Below are 21,237 nucleotides of genomic sequence, written 5' to 3'. Positions count from 1 at the left end.
CTTCTTTCTTTCCTTGTTGTCCAATTCCTTGAGACTTTGTTTCTCCTTGTATTTCTGTGGTAATGGGGAAAATGTTAAGTACAAATTGCCGGGGTGGGGATCAGTGGGGCAAGTTCTGAAGTTTGAACTGAACTTAGACTGGGGATACAAGAGGCAGGTTAGAGATGAGCAGGTCTGAGTGTGTCCCTGGAGTCTCCAGGGAAGGGTGATGCATGGGGCATTACTGCAAGAATGTGTTTCCAGTGCCTGCCCAGCTGAGGGTGTCTACACCCTTAATACTGGGGAGAAGAAGGTGCTGGGGTCAGGGCGGCCGAACCAGATATGACCAGCAGGTGTCAGCACATCACTGAACCATTAAACAAGCTTACTGTGCTTTGTAGCTGCTAACAGGATACAAAAATGAAGGTAAGTCACAGTTCTTGCATGAGGCAAAATTATTTACCATATCAACAATCTTGTAAGCCTGGTCAGGGAGAGAAATGGAAGCACACATAACTGTAATACACGCCAAATGATGGCTTTAGCTTTAATAGAAGTTTAAGGAATTATGAGAGTAAAAAGCAATTTAGATTCTTTCTGATAGGAGGGCTGAAGAAGTAGACTTAGAAGGATGGATTTAACTACTTAATAGGCAGAATGTGGAAGAAATGCTTCTCAGATAATGGGGATAAGCATGAGCCACCCAGCAAATAAAGATAATACAGGGCACATTCAGGAAGTGGTGATTTATTCTGTATGTCTGGAGCATAGGTTGTTTGAAAAAGAAGTGAAGGGGGAAAAAGACCAGATCATGGAAGGCTTTAAAGGAGTTGTTCAAGGCCTCAGGCTTTTGCTGTAGAGAGAAGGGAGACATCAAAGATTTTTGATCAGGGGAGTGAAATCATTAGCACAGTGGGAATGGGTTAGAGGCTCCAGAAAATTTTGAGCTGAGCGAAGGGCGTGCTTAGAAGGAAGTGATCAGTGGTATAGCTTGCTTAAGCACAGGATGAGAACCAATGAGAGACCTTGGGATCTGGTGATTTTATGAGAAGCTCTAGCAGGCAGGGGAGAATTGGAAAGTTACCTGGCTGTGAGAAGTTGAAGGGTAAGTTGAAGTTAAGAAGTTGAGGCAGCCAGCATGCCACTGACCCCGCTGGCTCTCCAGTGGCTCTCCTTGGAGACAGTGGTTGGGTCTTTGTTCGTTTCTTTCTCCTACCTCTCTCAGCCCAGGGTCCAGATCTGAGGGTCCTTGATACAGGTTGGATTGGGAAATGTGAACAACTCCTTTAAGGAGTGTGGTGGTAAAGGGATGAAGAGAAATGGAAAGATAGGTTAAGGGGATGGGGAGCTGGACTGAGAGAGGAACTATTTTTAGTTTGGAGTTTGAGGACATTTGTAGGCTGAGACAAAGGAGCCGGTGGAGAGGGAGGCTTAGAAAATGTAAAGGAGAGGAGGTAATGTTTATGGAGCAAGGTGTGGGGGCAGATGGAAAAGAATGAACTGTGAGTTCAGGGGAGGGAAGTGAGAGGAGAGAGCAGGCCGTGCCGTTTGTTGGGTGCACTCCGCTAGATCGTATATAAATATCTCATTTCATTCCCTGATACCTTTATGAATTACATGCACTGCATCCTTTTTGCTGATGAAAAACACTAAGGCTTAAAGAGATTAGATAACCTGACCCCAAATTAGAGAGCTAAGTAATGACAGACTGAGAACCTTGTGATTCCCAAGCCTCTGCTTTTTTTTGATAATGAACGTGGCAGTATTCTACTCCTGTACGCTCTGTCACTTTACTGATCATGCACCCGGGGACAGTAGTAGGTGGCACTGCCAAAATCACAGGAAAAGTACAAGTCCTTTTTAAAAGAAATGCATAATCTAATTGGAAGATAAGAAGAGTGAAAATACAAGTAGATGTAAATACACTAATACCTTCCGAATCCAGAATTCTGCCGCCAGCTCCTTGCCTGTTTACCTCTCCAGCTTCACCTTGTGCTCTGCTCTAGCCATCCTGTAATTCTCTCAGCTCCTCCAGTACTCAGCATGGTTGGCTTCTCTCTCTCCCTCTCCTTCTACCTCTTCCTGTGCTCTAGACTTTCCCGCTTCTCATCTCTCTTCCCGTGCATACCTCTTCCCTGCCCTGTTAATTCCTACCCATCCTTCAGGCCTCAGCTGGAAAGTCATATGAAGCCGTCATGACTGGGAAGCCATCATGACTCCCTAAACTACATTAGATCCTCTGTTAGGTAGTCCTGTAGAGCTGCAAACCTCCCCTATTATGACAGTCACTCTTCATTGTAATTTGTGACTTTATTAACTGCCTCTATACCAGACTGTAAACGCCATGAGGGCAGGGATTATACTTTAGTGCCTGGCATGACTGTGCTCAATAAATATTTGCTGGAAAAAAAAAATTCAAACACATCCAAGAACTAGCAGAGAAGGGGAAATGGTAGCAACGTAAGAGTTACATATTATGTTATTGGCTTCACTCATGTGGAAGTCTTTCTTTTATTTTCTTTTAATCTATACCCATTTCTAGTAATCTTCTCTGAGCCCACAGCATATAATCAGTAGCAAATCAAAAGAGGAAAGAGGAGCTTTCAGAAACAAGACCACCGGTGAGAATTAACACAGATAGCAAGAGGAGGCTAGGAAAACGGAAAAGCAGACAGTTGGAAATTGCAGCGTTGCTGGCCCTGTAGAGGATGAGCAAACGGTATCAACTACACATACTCTAGACCTTGGGGTCCTCACTGTTTTCCTGGACAAAAGTTCACAGTGCTTCCTCTGAGTAAGCAAAAATCTGGATAATGATGATATCTTAAATGTGTGAGGCACTTTGAGATTTACAAAACATTTCACTTACGTTATCTTACTTCATCCTGTGAGGCAGGCAGGCAGGTAAAGTGTCCACACAGAGATGACAGACTCAGCCTTAGAGATAAAGAGGTTTATCTTTGGAGGTCAGTTTATGTCTTAATGACTCCTAATTGTGGTCTTTCCACTATATAATCCACAGGAAATTAATATCTTTCTGAATAATCCCTATTTGAAACAGTTAAAATGAAAATGTTTTGCATTTAATTGGGTAAATTCAAAGTATCTGGAAAAATACTCAGAATGGAACGTTCCTATGTTTCTGCTCAGCTGAGGTTTTCCCGTAGTTGGGATCAGGACTCTCAAACCAGTTCAGGAAGAGAGAGTTGAGTGTGATTTGAAGCAGTCAAGCAACACTTCGGCCTGACATAGCTGAGGTAGTGCACACTTATTTCTTCCTCTACTTACTATATTCCAGGCATTACGACTAAGTACTAGAGATACAAAGATAAAAGACAAGCTTCCTGTCTTTAGAGTAAGTGGTAAATACCTATGAAAAATCCAAATGAAAGTATCCAATAAGCAATTATAAAAGCGAGTTTAAAGCTCAGGAGAAAGACCAAGGTTATAGATATTTATGGTGAGCAGCACATAACTAGTTACTGTAAATCTTGGTGTGGACGATCTTGGCCAGTGAGGGTGTCTAGAGCAAGAAGAGCTAGCTCAGGATATGACCCGAGGGAACACTGACATTTAAGGAGAGATCAGAGAAGGCTGAGAAAGAGTGGCCGCATTAAGAGAAGTGAAGCCATTTATTCACTTAAAAAATATGTATCTATTAAGTCCCTAGCCTTTGTCAAGAGAAAGAAGGACCCAGGAGCCAAAAGAGGAGAGCATTTCAAGAAAGGAAGGGTCAGCAGGGCCAAATGCAAAGGATAAAAGAGGGCAAAAGGATAAAGACTGGAGAGCTGTTCATTGGATGTGACAAGGAGGCCTTTAGTGGCCTTGCTGAGAACAATCTCAGTGGAGTGATGGGGGCCAGAACTAAAATGATTGAGAAGGTGGGGAATGGGTACAACAAGTATGGGTGGCTCTAGAAATTTAGCTGTGAAGGGAAGAGAGAAGGTGAGTGGTGGCTAAATACAGGCAAAGATCAAGGGAAATTTTAGAATTTTTTTTCTTTCAATCATGGGAGATTGTTGAGCATGTGTATATGCAGAGGGGGAAATGTCAGTAGAAAAGGAGCAGTTAGAAATGAAGGAAGGTGGGGAGGGCATAGCTCAGCGGTAGAGCATGTGCTTAGCATGCACAAGGTCCCAGGTTCAATCCCCAGTACCTCCATTAAAAAATAAATAAATCTAATTACCTCCCCCACAAGAAAAAAAGTTTTAAATGAAAAAAATTAAGGAAGGAGAAAATATTTGAAGACATATGGCATAAAACCCCTGAGTAGGAGATAGAGAGTCAGATTTATTCAACCAATGTGTTAATAGTTAATAGCTGCAATGTGATAAATGCAAAGGATACAGTGGTGAGCAAGATAGACATAGGCCTGAGTGCATGGAGCTACAGTAAAGCAGAAAGGTGTGCCTTCGACAGGCATACGACAAGCATCCTCATGAGCTGGGATGAGAGAGATGTGAGAATGCAGCTAAGTGCATCTCTAGAGGGCAAAAGGTTGGTGGAATTCCCACCTTTTAACCTCTGTTTTCTCTGAAGGTGGATGGGGTTCTGCTAAGATGAGCAAGGATACTGTGAGGAAAGGATCTTAAGAAGCAGGCATTTGGCATAGTTACTTGTAGGGATTGGGAGACGGTCATTTTCCAAGCTTGGAGATCCTGAATTTATTAAAGGCTCCAATCTGTGCAACTGTGATTTTTTTTCTCAGAAGATCCTGGGGAATAGGAAGAGAATCATTTGGTTTGTCCTTTGAAATATCTCTCAGAGTCATCCATTTCTTTCCATACCCAATGCCAGCATCCTTGTCTGACAGGCTTTCTCCCCTCATCCTTAAACTGTCCTGTTTTCTTGCTAGAAGATCTCCTTGTCTTCTTGCTGAAATACAGCATTTGACAATAACACCTTTATCTAAGAACTTAGGATTGTGAACAGCCACACCAACACCAAGTTAACAGAATACATTTCTGACTCAAAAAACACAAAAAACAAAACTTGAAACGATATCCTGTTCGTATTCCTAGCAAATTATTTTAACCTACTCACTCGGTATCCCAGGCCTTCCATAATTTGCCTCCTTCTTCCCCTGCCCTCTGCTTCTAACTAGTATCTTTTACATATCACATGGGCCCTTTTTTATCTGTGTTTCAGGTTCCATGCTCACCAAGTAAAAGCTTTTGCTGAAGCTGAAGCTGTGTTCCTCTTTGGAACACTTTCTCCTTTCTTTTGCACCAAGCCAGCTCCCACCAAAGTTCTCCCAGCCTCCGTGATAAAATATATCCACATCTTTCCCTGCTGTCACCATGAAGAACATTTATTGTTCTTTCTTTCATTTAGGAATTATGTTCAATGTAGCTTGGAGGGTTTTTTTTTTTTTTTTTTGAGACTTGGTATTGCTTTTTAAGCATTTAGTAGTTGTAAGTCTTGTTCTAATTCAAACAGATGGTCATTTTCTTAAACACTGGGACTGCATCCCACAGTGGACTGTACTTGAAGTAAGTGCTTAATATTTATTGGACTGAATTTAGATTTTAGTCGGGCCCTAAAACTTTAAATGAGTTACACCTTCATCCCCAATTCACTAATCTGTTCAATGAGCACATGTGCTAGGAGCTGGGGAGATTTCAACCTCTAAATACCTGTATATTTTAAGGTGTCTTTCTCCTGAAACCTCTTTCCAACCTTTCAAAACAGTCCTGACTGGCCACTGAATTATCTTGGACCCAAGACTCCCAGCAATTAACCTTGTGTAAGTATTGCTCCATTGTTTCTGATTCTGTTTATCTCACTAGTTCACCTTCCGTCTCTGTCTCTGTGTTTGCATGTTTGTATCTCTTGCTTACTTACTGTGGGGCTTAGTCCAGCCAATGATGCTACCTACTCTGATCTCAGTCCAGGAAGAATTGTCCAAAAGTAGCAAACCTCTGCCCCTCCTTGCCTTCAGTCCAGAGACCAAGATGTGTGTGTCTGTAGGGGGGGTGCCCACTCAGATAAAACTATCCAAGAATGCCAATGTTTCCCATGCCACCCACTATCCTGGGAATTTTGAGAGCGCCTTTTGTCCTAGCCCCCACGCAGGGAAGAATCTTAGCAGGCAATACCAAGGTGGGAGCCAAGCAGTGCTATCTGAAGTAGCCTCATTCTTCCTCCTCACTGACATTCCTGGAATCAAAGGGTCGTTATGGAAGTGAGGATGGAGAAGGAACAGTTTTGCTATTTGAAGGGATGTCCAGGGTCCTCTGAGGAAAGATGGGACACCACTTTGTGTCAATGGGGTTGGAGCAGCTGGTTACTTTCCCTCTTTCAGGTTTCCGTGTTGCTCCTCTTTCTATGTGACTCTCTGAGTCACTTTGTCCTGATCTCCACATCTCTCTTTTGGCCTCAGCCCCACTCACCTGTCCTCTTCCGTCAGCCAACAGCCTAGCCTGACTGCTGGCCACCCTGGCTTCCTGGCTCCTTAGTTCCTGGCCTAGTGGTCTAAGCCCATCTTGCTTTGACAGTAGGGGTGGGAGGGGAGGAGATGTTGGGGATCAGGAAAACTTCCTGGTGACATCTTCCTTTCCTTTCCTAGGCCTCAAGCCTAGGAGCGGGCTAGGCCTCCCTTATCCAGGTCAGAATGAACCAGAGGAGGCACATGGGAAGAAATAAAGGGGTTGAGGTAAAAAGAGTAGAGGAGGAACAGAGGGTTGGAGGCAGAATAGGGGAGAGGTGTACCCAGGGAGCAGGGTAGCCAAAGCCACTGGGGAGGAGAAAGGAGGTCGTGCCGGCTCTGACAGCCCAGCCCAGCGTAGGTCCCCGGGTTTCCTGTCTATCTCTCCTCACAGCTGCTCTTCCTTCCTCTCTTGTTGTGAGATTTCTCCCCAGGGCCTCCCCACATTAAAGCGCGTGACCCCTCCTCTGTCCGGGTCTCAGCGACTGTCCACGGATCTCTCGCCAGGCTTTGGTCTCTTCAGCTCAGCCTCCCGGCCAGGCCCTCTCAGTGGGCGGTGCCCCCGGCGCCCCCCGCCAACCCCCCAGGAGTACTATTGGTGGAGAGCTGTCGAGAAGGCGGTGTTTAGCTGGCCTCCGAGAACCGGATTAGTTGTGGGGACCCCGAGGCGGGCCGGAGGCGGGTCCGTCTGGGATGCGGGCGGGGCGGCTGGGGCCCGGCCCAGAGCTTCGGGCGGTCGCATTGTTTTCCTCCGCGGAGACGCGGCGGGAGTGGGGTTTGCGACTGGGACCCAGGGCTCGCCCGACCCGACAGCGCCCGGGAGCCCAGATCCAAGCTCCATCCAATTCAGACGCTCCCCACACATCACCAGAGCCCTAGCCACCGATTGCGAACTCGGAGCGGTGCGCGGCCGCTGCCCGCCCGCTGCGCTCTCTATCCCGCTGACCCGGATCTCCGAGCAAGTACCCCGGAGCAGGGCTGGGGCTGCAGGGAGGCGGGGAGGATCGGGGAGCCGAAGGCTGGGAGCAAGCTTCCGAAGTGCCAGAGGGATCTGCGAGGGTGCCAGCGCGCTGTGTGCCTGGATGACGGAGAGGGTCAGCGGAGTTGGGGTGCGCGGGTGGAAGAACGGACCGTGCCCCGTCACGGCGCTGTTGGGCTCAGGGTCTGGGCGCCTCTTCCGAATGGCTTCTCCGAGTCCCATCCCTTGGATTGGGGAACGCGAAACGGGATTATTTGAGGCGCGCACCGTACAGAGGGTGGAAAACCTGGTCCCTTGCCTCCCCAGTAGGGAGATTAAGGCTTCGAGACCTGCGGAGAACCTGACCCTCTCGTTGCCTCTGCAGGGATGGGAAGGGGGACGCGTTGTTCCGGACTTTGGTGTCACGGATGCATCTCTGTCCTTGTGCAAGCGGGAGTCTGTGCACCTCCCAGGGGGTTGGCTTGGGCACAGAGTCGGGAGTGGGGCCCCTGAGAAACATCAGTCTTAGTGCCCATCTCCTCCTTTTCACTCCACTCGCCCTGGGGCTTTGTTAGACCGAGGTCTCTCAAGGAGGAAAGCCGAGCTGGCGACTGCATCTCGAGCCCACGGACCCCGCTCAGCGCTGGCCCCAGGCCCGCCTTCGTCGGTTCCAAGATTCTGGCCCTGCTTCCCTGGCCTCGGAGACCCGCCTCCGCTCCCCAGCCCCCGCTCCCATCCCCATTCGGTCTGCGCCTGCAGGCCCCTCCAGCCCCTCCTCCCGCTAACGTGGCTCTGGGACCCGGTCCCGGCCCAGACTCTGCTACCCGCCCCTCTCGGAGCCCCAGATCCAGTGAGGGGGAGAGACGTCGATCCCCTGGCCTCGGGCCCACCCCATGCAAGTCTCTAGACACCTGGATTATCCTCGTTGGGGGCTGGGTGGGAGGGAGGGTAGGTACCGAGCCTAGGGCTGAGAGCTAAGGGTGAGGGGAACTGTCTTGGAGAAGGGAACGCGCCTGTTACTCGAGGCTCCTTGGCGCGCCCCCCGCTCCTCCAGAGGAAGGTGGACTGGGGCGGGTGATCAGCCCGAGAGCTTCCTGCTATTGTCCCCAGCCCGATCTCCCCTTCTCCATCCCTTCCCCAGCCCCCGCTAGCATCTGGCTATGACCCCGGCCACTCCCCAGAGGTGGCTGCTGGGCCAGGAGGAGAGAGAAGGGCTGTTTCCTCTTCCCAGCAAGGGGAGAAGCCAGGAGGGGGAGAAGGAATCGCCAGGCCTCTCTTATTTGCTCCAAGTGGGGAGGGAGGGGGTGTGAAGCAGTTGGGATTGGTCCTGGCAGGGTAAGCCTTTGCCCAGGCCAGGGATTGGATGGGGGCCCGCTCAAATGCTGCTCCCCCAAATCAGCTATGGGAAGCCCTCTTAAAGATGTATCATAGTTAAGTCTAGGGGGCCAGTGTAATGGCCAACCAAGTGTTTTTAGAGGCTGGACTAATCCAATCTAAGGTTGGGGGTAGGGTGGAGAGATTGGGTGGGAAGGAGGTAGGGCCTGCTCTCTGGAAAGAAGGAAGGGGTTGGGGGTGCTAGCTATCAGAGAGCATTTTGCCTAGAAATGAAGAGCATGCAAATGAGATGCAAATTACCCTCTATTGTCCCCAGCCAGGGCGCTTTTGCTAAGAAGGCTGCTGGATTCTGAAGGTTTTAATGTGGGAGTGGTCGTCATGCCCCACAAACTCTCCCAGTCACCCCTTTTCCCAAGACTAGTCCTGCAGTTTCAGGAGTTTCTGTGCAGGGGCCAGCCCCAGCCCCTGCCCTCACGTCTCTGGGCATGAAGCGGCCAGCACCTCTGCAGTCAAGCTCAATGTCTATGGGTCCCCCACTTCCAGAGCAGCATCTCCCCTACCCTAGCCTCATTAGACTTCTCCTGAATGTTCACGTTTACTTTTAAGGGATGTGGAAAGGAGGTGTAATTCAGTCTCTTCCCTCCTGTCCCTTCTTCCATCAGGTCAGAGGTCTCCTATCCCCCACAAACCCTCACAGGAGTCACCACCACAGGTAAGAAAAGGGCAACACCTCCTGAGGGCAGGGGATGGAGGTAGGCCTGGGAGCAGGAAGAGGGTCCAGCCATTCTCCTCACTTGCCTGAGGCTGAAGTTGTTTCCTAGGTGAAGATACCAGTTGCCCAGGGCAACTTGGTGGGGGCAGAAGGGGGAGGATAGGAGACAAGCTGTGTCCTTTTCTCTTCCCCTGGGAGCATCAACATCCGGAAACATGGGAGCGGGTGGTGTGCTGAGGGAGGTTTGGCCTTTCAGCACCAGAGGGTCGTTAGCTAGCTGACTGCTCTGCCCCTGGGGAGGGGGTCATCATTAGGTGCTCCTACCCCTTCCCTTCCTCCAGCTCTCTTGGGACCCCATCTGACGTCAGCCTCCCCACCAGTGACACTGGATTGGGGATGGGGTACACTTGGGTCCTGGCTCCAAGGCAGAATTATTGGGGAGAAGGAATGGGCTGGGCCTGGAAGCCCAGAGTCTCTTTAGGGGACATGGCAAGACAGGCAACTAAGGATTGGTGAAGGATAGCTGGGTTCACAGAAAGGAAGGAGTCTCACCCTTCCTGATCTGATTTCCCCAGTGTACTCAGCCCCTCACTTAAACTGCAAGGGAAAGCAGGAAGCTGGTGTACCCCTCCCACTGTGGGTCCCAGCCAGGGTCAGTTTGGCTGGAGGAGGCTGATAGAGGCTGGTGAGTGGGAAGGAGGACTGTCTCACTGTCCCTTCCACCATATCCATCTTTTCCTGGACTTTGGGCTGCAATAGCCTGCCTGTCATTGAATTATTTATATTTTCATTCCAAGACAGTCCAAAGAGGGAAGGAAGGGAAAAGGGGCATGTTCAGCCCTATCTCTGCACCAGTATAGCTCCTTCCTTGCCTGGCCCCTCACAGAGGGGTGGGTTTGCTCTTCCCCCATCAAGTACATGCATTGGTTCTTCAGAATTAGGGAGGGAACAGGGGGCTAGAGAGGCTGGGAGGGGGCACAGTGGTCGGGCAGACAGCTGCAGCCAGAGCTAAATTTAGCCTCTGATCTGGCTTTGATGCAGATTCATTTTTGGCTAAGACAGCCCCCCTCCCCCACCCCCTCCCTACCCAGCTTCTCCCTAGCAATGGGGAGAGCCCCTGAAGCATGAGCTTAGACCAGTTCAGCCAACCCTAGGCTGCCTCCTCGACTCTGTTCTTCAACCCTAGACGGGATGATGGCTGCCTTACAGCTGCCTCTGCCAGGGCACAGCGACAAAATTGCCCCCAGGGTGCCATGGGGGTCTGTGAGGGAGGGCGAGGCAGACATGGTGCACTCTTCCTACCTCCAGTGCCAAGGAGTCACTATTTATAATTTTAAGGCTTCAGTGTCTAATTATAGCTAAGAAGAGGTTAGCAAGAGGGGGGCCAGGAGGTATCACCTACCGAATGTCCCCAGTCAGGAGACAAGAGGAAAGGCTGAGTGAGAAGGCTGGGAGGGGGAGCGGGTGTGTCCTGTCCTTACCTGGGGTCATGCTGGCAGGCCTTGCAACAGCCAGTTTAGGCCAGTTGGAGAGGGAAGGGCCTTAAGTGACAGTGACAGCTGGTTGGGACTGAGACAGTGCCAGAGAGAGGGTTCTTGCCCCTACTCCACAGGGTCTTCTGGGGATAGACCAGGGGAGGAGTCCACTTGCTTCAAGGGTGGAAGGAAACTGGCCCCTTACCCGACCCTCCTGTATTGTCTTTCAGGGCCAGCATATGGGTAAGGGGGCACCCCCTGGGGCCTGAGCTGCCCCGCACAGGATGCCCCGTGCCCCTCACTTCATGCCCTTGCTGCTACTGCTGCTGCTGCTCTCACTGCCCCACACCCAGGCTGCCTTTCCCCAGGACCCCCTCCCTCTGCTGACCTCTGACCTGCAAGGTGAGTGCCCCAGTACCACGCTCCCTCTGTGTGAGCTTGGCACTCAGTCCTAGCAATTAGATACTGGGACCCCTTGTGTGGAAGGCAAGGTGCAGGAAGGCTCTCAGTCTCAAGGAAGCTAAGAGCCTGACCAGAAAAGGGGAGCAGACAGGTGGAATGAGCTGGCACTTCAGATCAGTCACTTCTCATCTGTGGACCTACTTTCTTCACTCCAAGGCAGCACTGTTTGGTGGTAAAGAACACGGACTCTCAACCAGACCAAACTTTGGCAGGTTGGAATCCCTGCTAAGCTGCTCACTAGTTGTATGAACTTGTCAAGCTATTTAACCCTTCTTTGATTCAGTCTCCTCATCTGCCAAATGAAGATAATAATAGTATTCTACCTTATAGAATTATTTAGGGATTAAATGAGGTAATATAGGTAAGGTGCTGAGAACACTGTCTGGCACAAAGTAAATGCTTTATATGTGTTTGCTATTATTATTAGCTCCAAAATGAAGACTTGGAACTAATTCAGTGGTTCCTAACACCTGCTACCTCCCTTTCTACCATTTTACCAGTACTGTTAAGTCTGAGTCCCACTGTGAGGGAAACCATAAGCCAAATTTTTCTGAGATGGACCTTTATCTATTTGCAGGTTCCTGTTATATATGTAGGATTTAGAGTAATTTTAAGGATGAAGGAACTGCAGTTTGGTTACTGGGAGTAACTGTTGGGGGATGGATAAGATTAGCAAACACTTAGCATGTGCCAGACGCAGTTCTAAGCACCACACTCGTGTTAATCACCTCTCCCTGAACTCTGGGCTCCCTCTGAATGCTGATGACGGTGGGTTCCGTGATCAGGCCAGGCGGGTGCTGGCGTTGGTCAGAGGAGGCAGAAACCTTGGAGGGCTGAGGTGGCCTGTGAGGGGCCTTGAGGGGAGGGTGCAAACAGAGGGCTGGGAGAAATGGGGTGAGTAAATGCTCCAGGTGGGACAGTGTACAATGTGGGAGTGAAAGGGAATCCCTAGCCCTAAGGCAGCTCCATGAAGGGTCTGGGCTGGGCTCTGGAGTCAGACAGACCTGGATTCGAATTTGGGTGCCTGCCACTTCCAACTTAAATGAGCTATGTACATTTCTTAATGGCTTTAAGCTTCAGGTCCCTCATCTATAAAATGTTAGCCCCTACCTCATAGGGTTTTTGTAAGAAATCAAATGCATCTAAAGTGCTAACACAGTGCTTGGCAGAGGTTAAATACTCACAGTTAGCCAGTATTATTTTTTAGTAGCCTTATTAATAGCTTTATTAATACTTCACAACTCATCTCACATACCCACTATGTCCATGGCTGGGTTTCCTCTGGTTGGAGAGAGTGTTGAGGGATTCTGTGGTATCCTGGGTGGCCCTTGGCACCCACTTCTCTGTGCCTTCTAGGTATTTCCCCATTATCCTGGTTCCGGGGCCTGGAGGATGATGCTGTGGTTGCAGAACTTGGGCTGGACTTTCAGAGATTCTTGACCTTGAACCGGACCTTGCTAGTGGCTGCCCGGTAAACTGGCCGTGGCACCGTTGTGGGGTCGACATGCATGCTCCTGGGCAGACATGGGACTTGCATGGCCGCTGCAGCATCTTGCAGGGGACACATGCAGGTGTACAAGCCATGGGATATGGACATGCTTGGACCCAGAGCACAATTGCCAAGGCATGGAGTAAGGGGGAGGAGAGAGGGCAGGTCTGCACTGTTTGTCCCTGAGCAGCTGAACATGGGCAAGGCCGGGAGGGGGGTGCTCAGGAGCTCAGGTCAGGTGCGGTGGCTTGGCTCTTATCCCTCCTTACCTGTCCCTTCAGGGATCACGTTTTCTCCTTTGATCTTCAATTCCAAGAAGAAGAGGAGGGGCTAGTGCCCAACAAGGTGAGGGGCTGTGTGGAGGAGGTGAGGCATGATGAGGCTGGGAAGGTCTAACGGGGGTCAAGTGTAGCCATAATGTGAGGTGGGTCCAGGTGGCCCCATGATTTTCCCTCTTCTGCTTCTCCCTCCAGTATCTAACATGGAGGAGCCAAGACATGGAGAACTGTGCCGTGCGGGGGAAGCTGACGGTGAGGAGTGGGATGAGAATCTCACGGGAAGGAGATGGCCCTGCTTCCAGGCTCTCTCCAAGCAGCCTTCCACCCTTCCCAGTCCCCCGCCCCCCACTTCTCTCATCTCAGGTCACAGAGGAAAATGTACAGGAAAGGGAATTCATGATTTTTAGTTTCCTTTACACACCTCACAAAAGAAGTGAGGCTCCAAGAGGTCAAAGAACTTGCCCAAGGCCACAGGACTAGTGTATAGCTTAGCTGGGACTTTACCCCACATTACTCTGACGGCTCAAGGAGAATAGCCTTACTTCCTGTGACCCCCGCCCCACTCCCCAGGAGCCCTGTTACTGACCTAGAACTTTGGGTTCTCTAGGACGAGTGCTACAACTACATTCGTGTCCTTGTTCCCTGGGACTCCCAGACACTCCTTGCCTGTGGAACGAACTCCTTCAGCCCTATGTGCCGCAGCTATGGGGTACAAAAGCGAGGGTGGGGCATCAGGACCGGAGGGAGGAGAACCCAAGCTGGGTGATCAGTTTGGTGGGGATGGACCAGCAGGGCTGGGGGAACGGGGTGCCCAAAGTGCAGGAGTCCAGAAGGGGTGGGGGAAGGAGGTAAGGGGACATGAAGGAGTGGGCTATGGAGCCACACTCCCAAAGCCCCAAGAACCTGCTCCCTCTGCCTTCAGATAACTTCGCTGCAGCAGGAGGGTGAGGAGCTGAGTGGGCAGGCTCGATGCCCCTTTGATGCCACCCAGTCCAATGTGGCCGTCTTTGCAGGTGTGCACCTGGGCGTGTGAGAAGCAGGCATGTGGCTGGAGGGAACTCCCACCTTAGCCCCTCTCCCAGTTGGGTCTTTCCCATGCTCCTGAGTGGAGGGTTGAGGTAGGGGCCAGGGTCAGGCGGAGGTAGGGGTGTGGGAAACCCAAGAAGAGCCAAGATACGGATCCCTGAGGCCTCCCCTGACCCCATCCTACCCACCCCTCCAGAGGGCAGCCTGTACTCAGCCACAGCTGCGGATTTCCAGGCCAGTGATGCTGTGGTTTACAGAAGCCTTGGGCCTCAGCCCCCACTCCGCTCCGCCAAGTACGACTCCAAGTGGCTCCGAGGTCAGGGCGGGCCTAGGGGAGGGAGGCTGCTCTTGGGGAGGAGGTGCAGGGGGAGAACTGTGGCAGGGAGCAGGCAGAAGGTGGAAGGGTGTGCATGTGTGCAAGGGGGAGAGGCTGTGTGGGGCCAGGAGTTTCTGAGCAGGTAATACATACTCTTCTGTACGCTTCCTGTCACTCCCCCTCAGAGCCACACTTTGTCCATGCTTTGGAGCATGGAGAACATGTCTACTTCTTCTTCCGAGAGGTGTCTGTGGAGGACGCCCGCCTAGGGAGGGTAAGGAGCTGGGCATCGGGGGTGGGCAGCTAGAGGGCTCTGCCGGACTCTGAGGAGCCAGTCAGTCAGGGGACCGCTCCCGACCTTTATCTCCTGATTCTGAGCCCCAACCTGGAGAAGCCCCAGGCCTCTGCCCCCACATCCTGCTGTGCCCCTCATCTTTGACCCAGATTGGCCGACCACACCATACTGTTCCTTTGCTGGCCTCTAACATTTGTCTCTTGGTGCTCTAACTCACCGCACTGCTCTCAGCTGGCAGGCCCTGGGTTCCCTCTTGCCATCCTCCTCGTCCCTGACTCTCGTTCCCCAGGTGCAGTTCTCACGTGTGGCCCGTGTGTGTAAGCGTGACATGGGTGGCTCACCTCGGGCCTTGGACCGCCACTGGACATCCTTCCTGAAGCTGCGGCTCAACTGCTCTGTCCCTGGGGACTCTACCTTCTATTTTGACGTCTTACAGGCCTTGACTGGGCCTGTGAACTTGTATGGCCACTCTGCTGTCTTTGGGGTCTTTACCACCCAGACCAATAGGTTGGTACTAGACTAATGTGGCTCGATCTGTCCCCTGCCCCACCAGCATCCAAATTCCCCTCTTAAAGCCTGTTGATGAGGGTGGTGAGGAGAAGCTCCATTTAAAGCCAGTTTGCTGTTCAGCCTAGTTTGTTCTTTTTCTCCCAGCATGGCCCCAGGGGCTGCCCCACCCTCTCGGGCTCCCCCCTAATGTGGTGTATGAAGGGGAGCTGCCATGTCTCACTTGGGAGGAGCTGTGCTGTCCCTTCCAACACCTAGCCTACTTTCTCTTCTGGCTCCTTCAGCATCCCTGGCTCTGCGGTCTGTGCCTTCTACCTGGATGATATTGAGCGTGGGTTTGAGGGCAAGTTCAAGGAGCAGAGGAGTCTGGATGGGGCCTGGACCCCTGTGTCTGAGGACAGGGTCCCCTCCCCCAGGTACCCTGGATGGGGGTGGCTTTTGTAGGGGCAGAAGCAAGCAGTGCCTGCTCCCCAAATGGGATTAGGAAGAGAGGATCCAAGGCCTGGGGATGGGGCTGGTGGGACTAGAGACCTGCAGCAGGGAAGGGAAGCAGTACTGGGGGTGTATGCGTATAGGCAGAGCAAGGGTTACCAATCATGTCTGGGAGCAGTGGGCCAGCGGTGGTCACAAAGCCTAACTCAGCCCCAGCTCCCTGCTCTAAGGCTGCCTCTTCTTATGTGTCCACCAGGCCAGGATCCTGTGCAGGAGTAGGTGTAGCTGCCCTGTTCCCCTCTTCTCGAGACCTCCCTGATGATGTCCTGACCTTCATCAAGGCTCACCCACTCCTGGACCCTGCCGTGCCACCTGCCACCCATCAACCTCTGCTCACCCTCACCAGCAGGTATGGGGCTAAAAAACACTGACCACTGCCCTCCCCCACCCAGCCATTCTCTTTCTTTGACCCCACAAGGTAAATCATATTGGTAGGAGGAAGAACCCATGAAAGTGGAAGGGAGAGGGCTAAGAAGGAAACCCTGGGCTGGGGGAAGGGCCCAGAAGTGGCTACCCGGACACATGGGCTGTCCTTGAAACACCCAAGCTTCCATTGGTCAGGTTGTCCTGACCTGAGGCCTGTCCCTCCAGGGCCCTACTGACCCAAGTAGCTGTGGATGGCATGGCTGGTCCCTACAGTAATACTACAGTCCTGTTCCTCGGCTCCAATGATGGGACAGTGCTGAAGGTGCTGCCCCCAGGAGGGCAATCTGGGGGCCAGGAGCCCATTCTGTTGGAAGAGATTGATGCCTACAGCCCCTCCAGGTGAGCCCTTTGTCCAGCAGGCCCCCTGCAGAGCAGGGATGGGATGGGCTGTGAGGTGGTACTTCGGGATATGGAGGTGGGGTGGGAACTCCAACATTGGAAGTTGTGGGGAAGAAAGAGCGGCATGGCAAGAAGCCAGACAGTGTGTTGGGGCAGCGTGTCCATTCACGAACCCCAACCCTATGAGTTGTACTCAGTTGCTTGTACACCTCCCTACCTCTGTTTTTTAACTCACCCACGGAGAAAGAAGCCTCATCTGCCACATATCTGATTCCTTCTGGCCTCACCCTAGGTGCAGTGGGAAGCGGGCAGCCCAAACTGCAAGGCGGGTCATAGGGCTGGAGCTGGACACTGAAGGTCACAGGCTGTTTGTGGCTTTCTCTGGCTGCATCATCTACCTCCCTCTTAGTCGGTGTGCCAGGCATGGAGCCTGTCGGAGGTGAGAGGGACCTGAGCTCAGGCCCTGAAGGTGGGCTCCCTGGGCCAGCAGGCACAAAGGAGCAGAGGCATGGGGGTGACAGGGAGATGCAGGGGATGGCTGTGGGGGATGTCTCAAGCATTCTGCAGGTGGGCAGTAACCAGGGACTGGACTAGGGACTGGGTGAGAGTAGATGAGGCAGGGGAATGGAATGTGATTAGAGGGTCCCAGCCTCACATGACTCAGTTTTCTCTAGGAGCTGTCTGGCTTCTCAGGACCCATACTGTGGATGGGATAGCTCCAGAGGCTGTGTGGATATCAGGGGACCTGGTGGGTAAGTGAGGGGCCCCCAGATCTCCTGAGGAGAAAGTTCCCTGCTACTCAGAGAGGAAGCTGAGGGCCAGGGTAGGGGATGGGGGCAAGATGTATAACCGCTCTGAGCCACCACCATGTCCTCTTAGGACTGATGTGGATCCAGCTGGGAACCAGGAATCCATGGAGCATGATGACTGCCAAGGTAAACAGAAGGGCCAGGGGCAGCTGCAGCCATTGTTGAGCACTGCTCTGATGTGGGCTTTTGTCTTTCTCTCCTCCTGTGACACAGTTATGCCCATCAGTTCTGCATGAAGCTTCCCCCTGCTCTCCATCTTCACCCTCTCTCTCCCTTCTTCATAGATGGAGCTACTGGGAGTCAGTCTGGCACAGGGGATTCTGCTTATGGTGAGTTCTACGGTCCCAGCTCCACCTTTCCTCATTCAGCCCACACTCACCCAAGTCTGTGCCCCATGGCAGCAGCAAACCAGCACCCTGGACACTTAGAGAGTCTCAGAAAAGGGTTACATCCTCCAAATACCTAGCATGTAGCTCAGTGCTTGGCACATAATAAGGTGCTTAATAGACAGGTTTTGAACAAATAAATGAAATATCCTGCATGGGGAGCCCTTCCCCATTCCCAGAGGAAAGTGGGGGCTGCAGTTCTGGACTTTTGGGTTCCAAAGCGGGAGAGTGGGGGACCTGCTCAATGGGTGTCAGAGGTGGAGAGCAGAAACCTCTCTAGCTCTGACCTGGTCTCTGTCACCAGTGCTTCTGGGTCCTGGCCCTTCCCCTGAGACCCCCAGCCCCCCAAGTGATGCCCACCCCCGGCCCCAGTCTTCCACCCTTGGAGCTCACACTCAGGGTAAGGGGGCTGACTGGGAGGGACAGGAGTGAAGTGTGGGGCTGCTGATTCTTGAAGAATTCTAAGCCTCTCACTGACCGTTGTTTGGTGCTCACTAATAATGCCTGTTTTGAAGCCTCCTCTCCCTAGAGCCCCTTCTTCGGCACCGGCACAGTTTGCAGTTGTTCTTGGCATGGCTACAGGGGCCGGAGCTGGGACGGGGACTCCCCAGGCCCAAGCTCTAGCTTGTGTGTGAGGGGCAGTTCGATGGGCTGTGTGTGTTGAGAGGCCAGGGGGGAGGTGATTCCTCAAGAGGGTCAAGGCTGCGTTGGATTGAAGCTGAGCAGCAGCAGGAGAGCGTGACACTGCGGAGCTCGCCATCCCGCCCCGGCCTACCTTCGCTGAGCCCCCTCCTCCCTCTCGGTCGGCAGGCGTGCGCCGGGATCTGCCCCCAGCCTCAGCCTCCCGCTCCGTCCCCATCCCACTTCTTCTGGCCTGTGTGGCTGCAGCCTTCGCCTTGGGCGCCTCGGTCTCTGGCCTCCTGGTCTCCTGCGCTTGTCGCCGCGCCCACCGACGTCGGAGCAAAGACATCGAGACTCCGGGGCTCCCGCGCCCTCTCTCCCTTCGCAGCTTAGCCCGGCTGCACGGGGCGGGCCCGGAGCCGCCACCACCGTCCAAGGACGGAGACGGGGCGCAGACGCCCCAGCTCTACACCACCTTCCTGCCTCCTCCCGAGGCCGTGCCCTCGCCAGAGCTGGCCTGCCTGCCCACCCCGGAGTCCACGCCGGAGCTGCCGGTCAAGCACCTCCGCCACGCCGGGGGTCCCTGGGAGTGGAACCAGAATGGGAACAACGCCAAGGAGGACCGGCGCCGCGCCCGGGGCGGGAATGCTGCGGGCGGACCGGCGCCGCGCGTGCTGGTGAGGCCGCCGCCGCCCGGCTGTCCCGGGCAGGCCGTGGAGGTCACCACCCTGGAGGAACTGCTGCGCTACCTGCACGGCCCGCAGCCGCCCAGGAAGGAGGCCGAGTCCCCGGCCGCGGCCCCTTTCACCTCGCGGGCGCTCCCGCCCGAGCCTGCCCCCACCCCCACCCCCTTTGCGGGCTCCAGCCTGCTTCCGCGTGACTGTGCCCCGCCTCGGAGGCTGGACGTGCCCCCGGAGGGCAAGTGCCCGGCCCCCGCCGCCCGGCCTGCGCTCTCCGCCCCGGCTCCGCGGCTCGGGGTCGGCGGCAGCCGGAGGTTGCCCTTCTCCACGCACCGCGCCCCCCCCGCGCTGCTCACCCGAGTCCCCTCCGGAGGCCCCTCCAGGTACTCCGGGGGTGCCGGGAGACACCTCTTGTACCTGGGCCGGCCGGAGGGGTGCCGAGGCCGCGCCCTGAAGAGGGTGGACGTCGAGAAGTGCCAGGTGCCCTCTAAGCCTGCCCTCGTCGGACCCTCTTCCCAGCAGGCCGTCCCTAACGGCAGCCATTTTAACTTTTAAAGGGAGCTGCTCCAAGGCCTCAAGTGGGACCCCTGACGCCCACGCCCTCGAAGGCCTTGAGCGTGGGCATGTCTCCAAGGACAGGTCCCCTCCCTCTCTCCTTGTTCCACACCTCCAGCCTTCCTGGACTCTGAGAGTCTCCCAGGGTCTCTGCCCGCCTCGGACTTATTTATTGACTGCCGACTCTTTCCCCCTGTCCTCGAGAGAGGAGTGGGAGGTGAGAATCTCGCCCCCTCAGTGAGCCAGCTTTTCGGGGGGAACTGGCACACTCCCACTCCCCCCACCTCAGCCAAGCTGCCTTAACTCGCCCCTCCGGGCTTCCTCCACAGACTGGGCCCCGGGCGGGCCGCACGGCGGACTGACGGGGCTGGGCCACGCGCGTTGTGTACAGCGTCCTCCCGGGACGTGCCTCTCCTACCGTGTAGGAGCCTCCGCTTCCCAATACAGCTGTGTCCCCCAATCGCTGCCTGACTTTTCTCGCGGAGGGGGCGGGGCAGGGTGGGAATCAGTAGGCTGCTCTGAGCACCTTTGCCCCAGAATCTCTGCCTTCGTCTTGGCCTTGAGCTCTCTCCCCAGTAATTGGGATGGCTGCGGTCCCACCGGGGTTAATCAGGAAAGGTTTCCTGAAGGAGGCAAGCAAAGAAATGGTGCTTGGAGATGAACCAGGGCCCAGGAGACCCAGGGTAGAATTTAGGTGGGGTTAGGGAGGGCACTGGGAGCATGTTTCTGGGTCGAGGTAAGACGGCCTTTTTCGTAACCTGCTCTGTGGGGTAGGAGGAGGGTATTTTTGGAGAAATAAAATGAAGCTGCAGCGTAAGTGAATTAAGTTTCGCATCAGGAAACCTTGTTATAAAGAGAATTTAGCTGGAAGAGCCTGGGTCGCATGAGGGATCGGCTGCAAAAAAACCAGCAAAGGCTTCACTCCTCCTGGAGGCAGAGGTTTGCCCCATTAGTTCCCTAAGGAGCAGTTCCTCTTCGCAGAGCGAGAAGGGTATTGAGAAGCGTTCTCTCATTGCACGCATGCGTAGCCTCCTCCGGGACCGCGCTCAGCCCCACGCGCGGAGGATCAGCCAGCGTGTGTCCTGGTGGTCCTCTGGCCTGGGCTGGCTGCAGACACCTGTTTGTTACTCCCGAGGGCCAATGAGAGGGGAGAACAGGACGGCCTGTCCCACCCACTACCTTGAGCTGAGGACACTTAAGGCCTCGCGCAGGCGGTTGCATGTCTTTACGGATTTACAAGTTCCGTTTTTCACCCCCGTGAGGCCGGAGTGTCCGCCCGGTTGGAGCCCTAGGCTGCCCTCCCGCTGGCGTAGCCTGGAGGCCAGACAACGCCCTACAGCGAAGGAAGCCTCGCCAGCCCCTCTCTCCATTCTTTGCCTAAAAGCCTTCGGTGGGAATCCGCTGGGAACAATTTTGTGAAGTACCCTAAAATGGTTTATAGCGCCAACCTTTACTTCTTGTGATCCTGCCTAGCCAGAGCTCTAATCTAAGCCTCTGTTTCCTCATCTGAAAAATGGGGTTGAGAGGTTCAAGTACGATAATATATGTAAAAACGTTTTCCTAAGAAGAAAATACTGGTATCTTGTGAAACGGTGGTTCCTCCAAACTCACACTTAGGCTATTCCTATCTGTGATTTGCTGCTTCTCAGCAACCCGTTTCCCTTTGTATC

The 21,237-nt window shown here is 53.5% G+C and overlaps 1 protein-coding gene across 5 annotated transcripts; it reads left to right on the top strand.

Moving 5' to 3' along the window:
• Positions 1-7,111: 7,111 nt before the first annotated feature.
• Positions 7,112-20,412, top strand: SEMA6C (semaphorin 6C). Of its 5 annotated transcripts, none has more exons than XM_031436458.2 (20): positions 7,112-7,364; positions 9,362-9,411; positions 11,117-11,288; positions 12,705-12,819; positions 13,119-13,182; positions 13,311-13,367; positions 13,723-13,824; positions 14,038-14,128; positions 14,338-14,457; positions 14,643-14,731; positions 15,042-15,259; positions 15,544-15,675; positions 15,948-16,100; positions 16,343-16,516; positions 16,809-16,955; positions 17,191-17,268; positions 17,396-17,451; positions 17,610-17,654; positions 18,016-18,111; positions 18,522-20,412. In XM_031436458.2, the coding sequence occupies exons 3-20, from the start codon at positions 11,171-11,173 to the stop codon at positions 19,565-19,567; spliced, it is 2,901 nt and encodes a 966-aa protein (XP_031292318.2). In that variant the 5' UTR covers positions 7,112-7,364; positions 9,362-9,411; positions 11,117-11,170; the 3' UTR covers positions 19,568-20,412. The 5 variants fall into 5 exon arrangements, with proteins under 5 accessions (XP_031292318.2, XP_031292319.2, XP_031292320.2 ...); XM_031436459.2 differs by having other exon boundaries at positions 7,940-9,411; XM_031436460.2 differs by lacking the exon at positions 7,112-7,364 and adding an exon at positions 7,377-7,500.
• The last annotated feature ends 825 nt before the right edge of the window (positions 20,413-21,237 follow it).

The sequence above is a fragment of the Camelus dromedarius genome, chromosome 23 (genome assembly GCF_036321535.1).
Source record: "Camelus dromedarius isolate mCamDro1 chromosome 23, mCamDro1.pat, whole genome shotgun sequence".
In the NCBI taxonomy this organism is placed as follows: Eukaryota; Metazoa; Chordata; class Mammalia; order Artiodactyla; family Camelidae; genus Camelus; species Camelus dromedarius.
The sequence above is the reverse complement of the archived record's forward strand: the minus strand, read 5'-3'. Positions and strand labels throughout refer to the sequence as shown.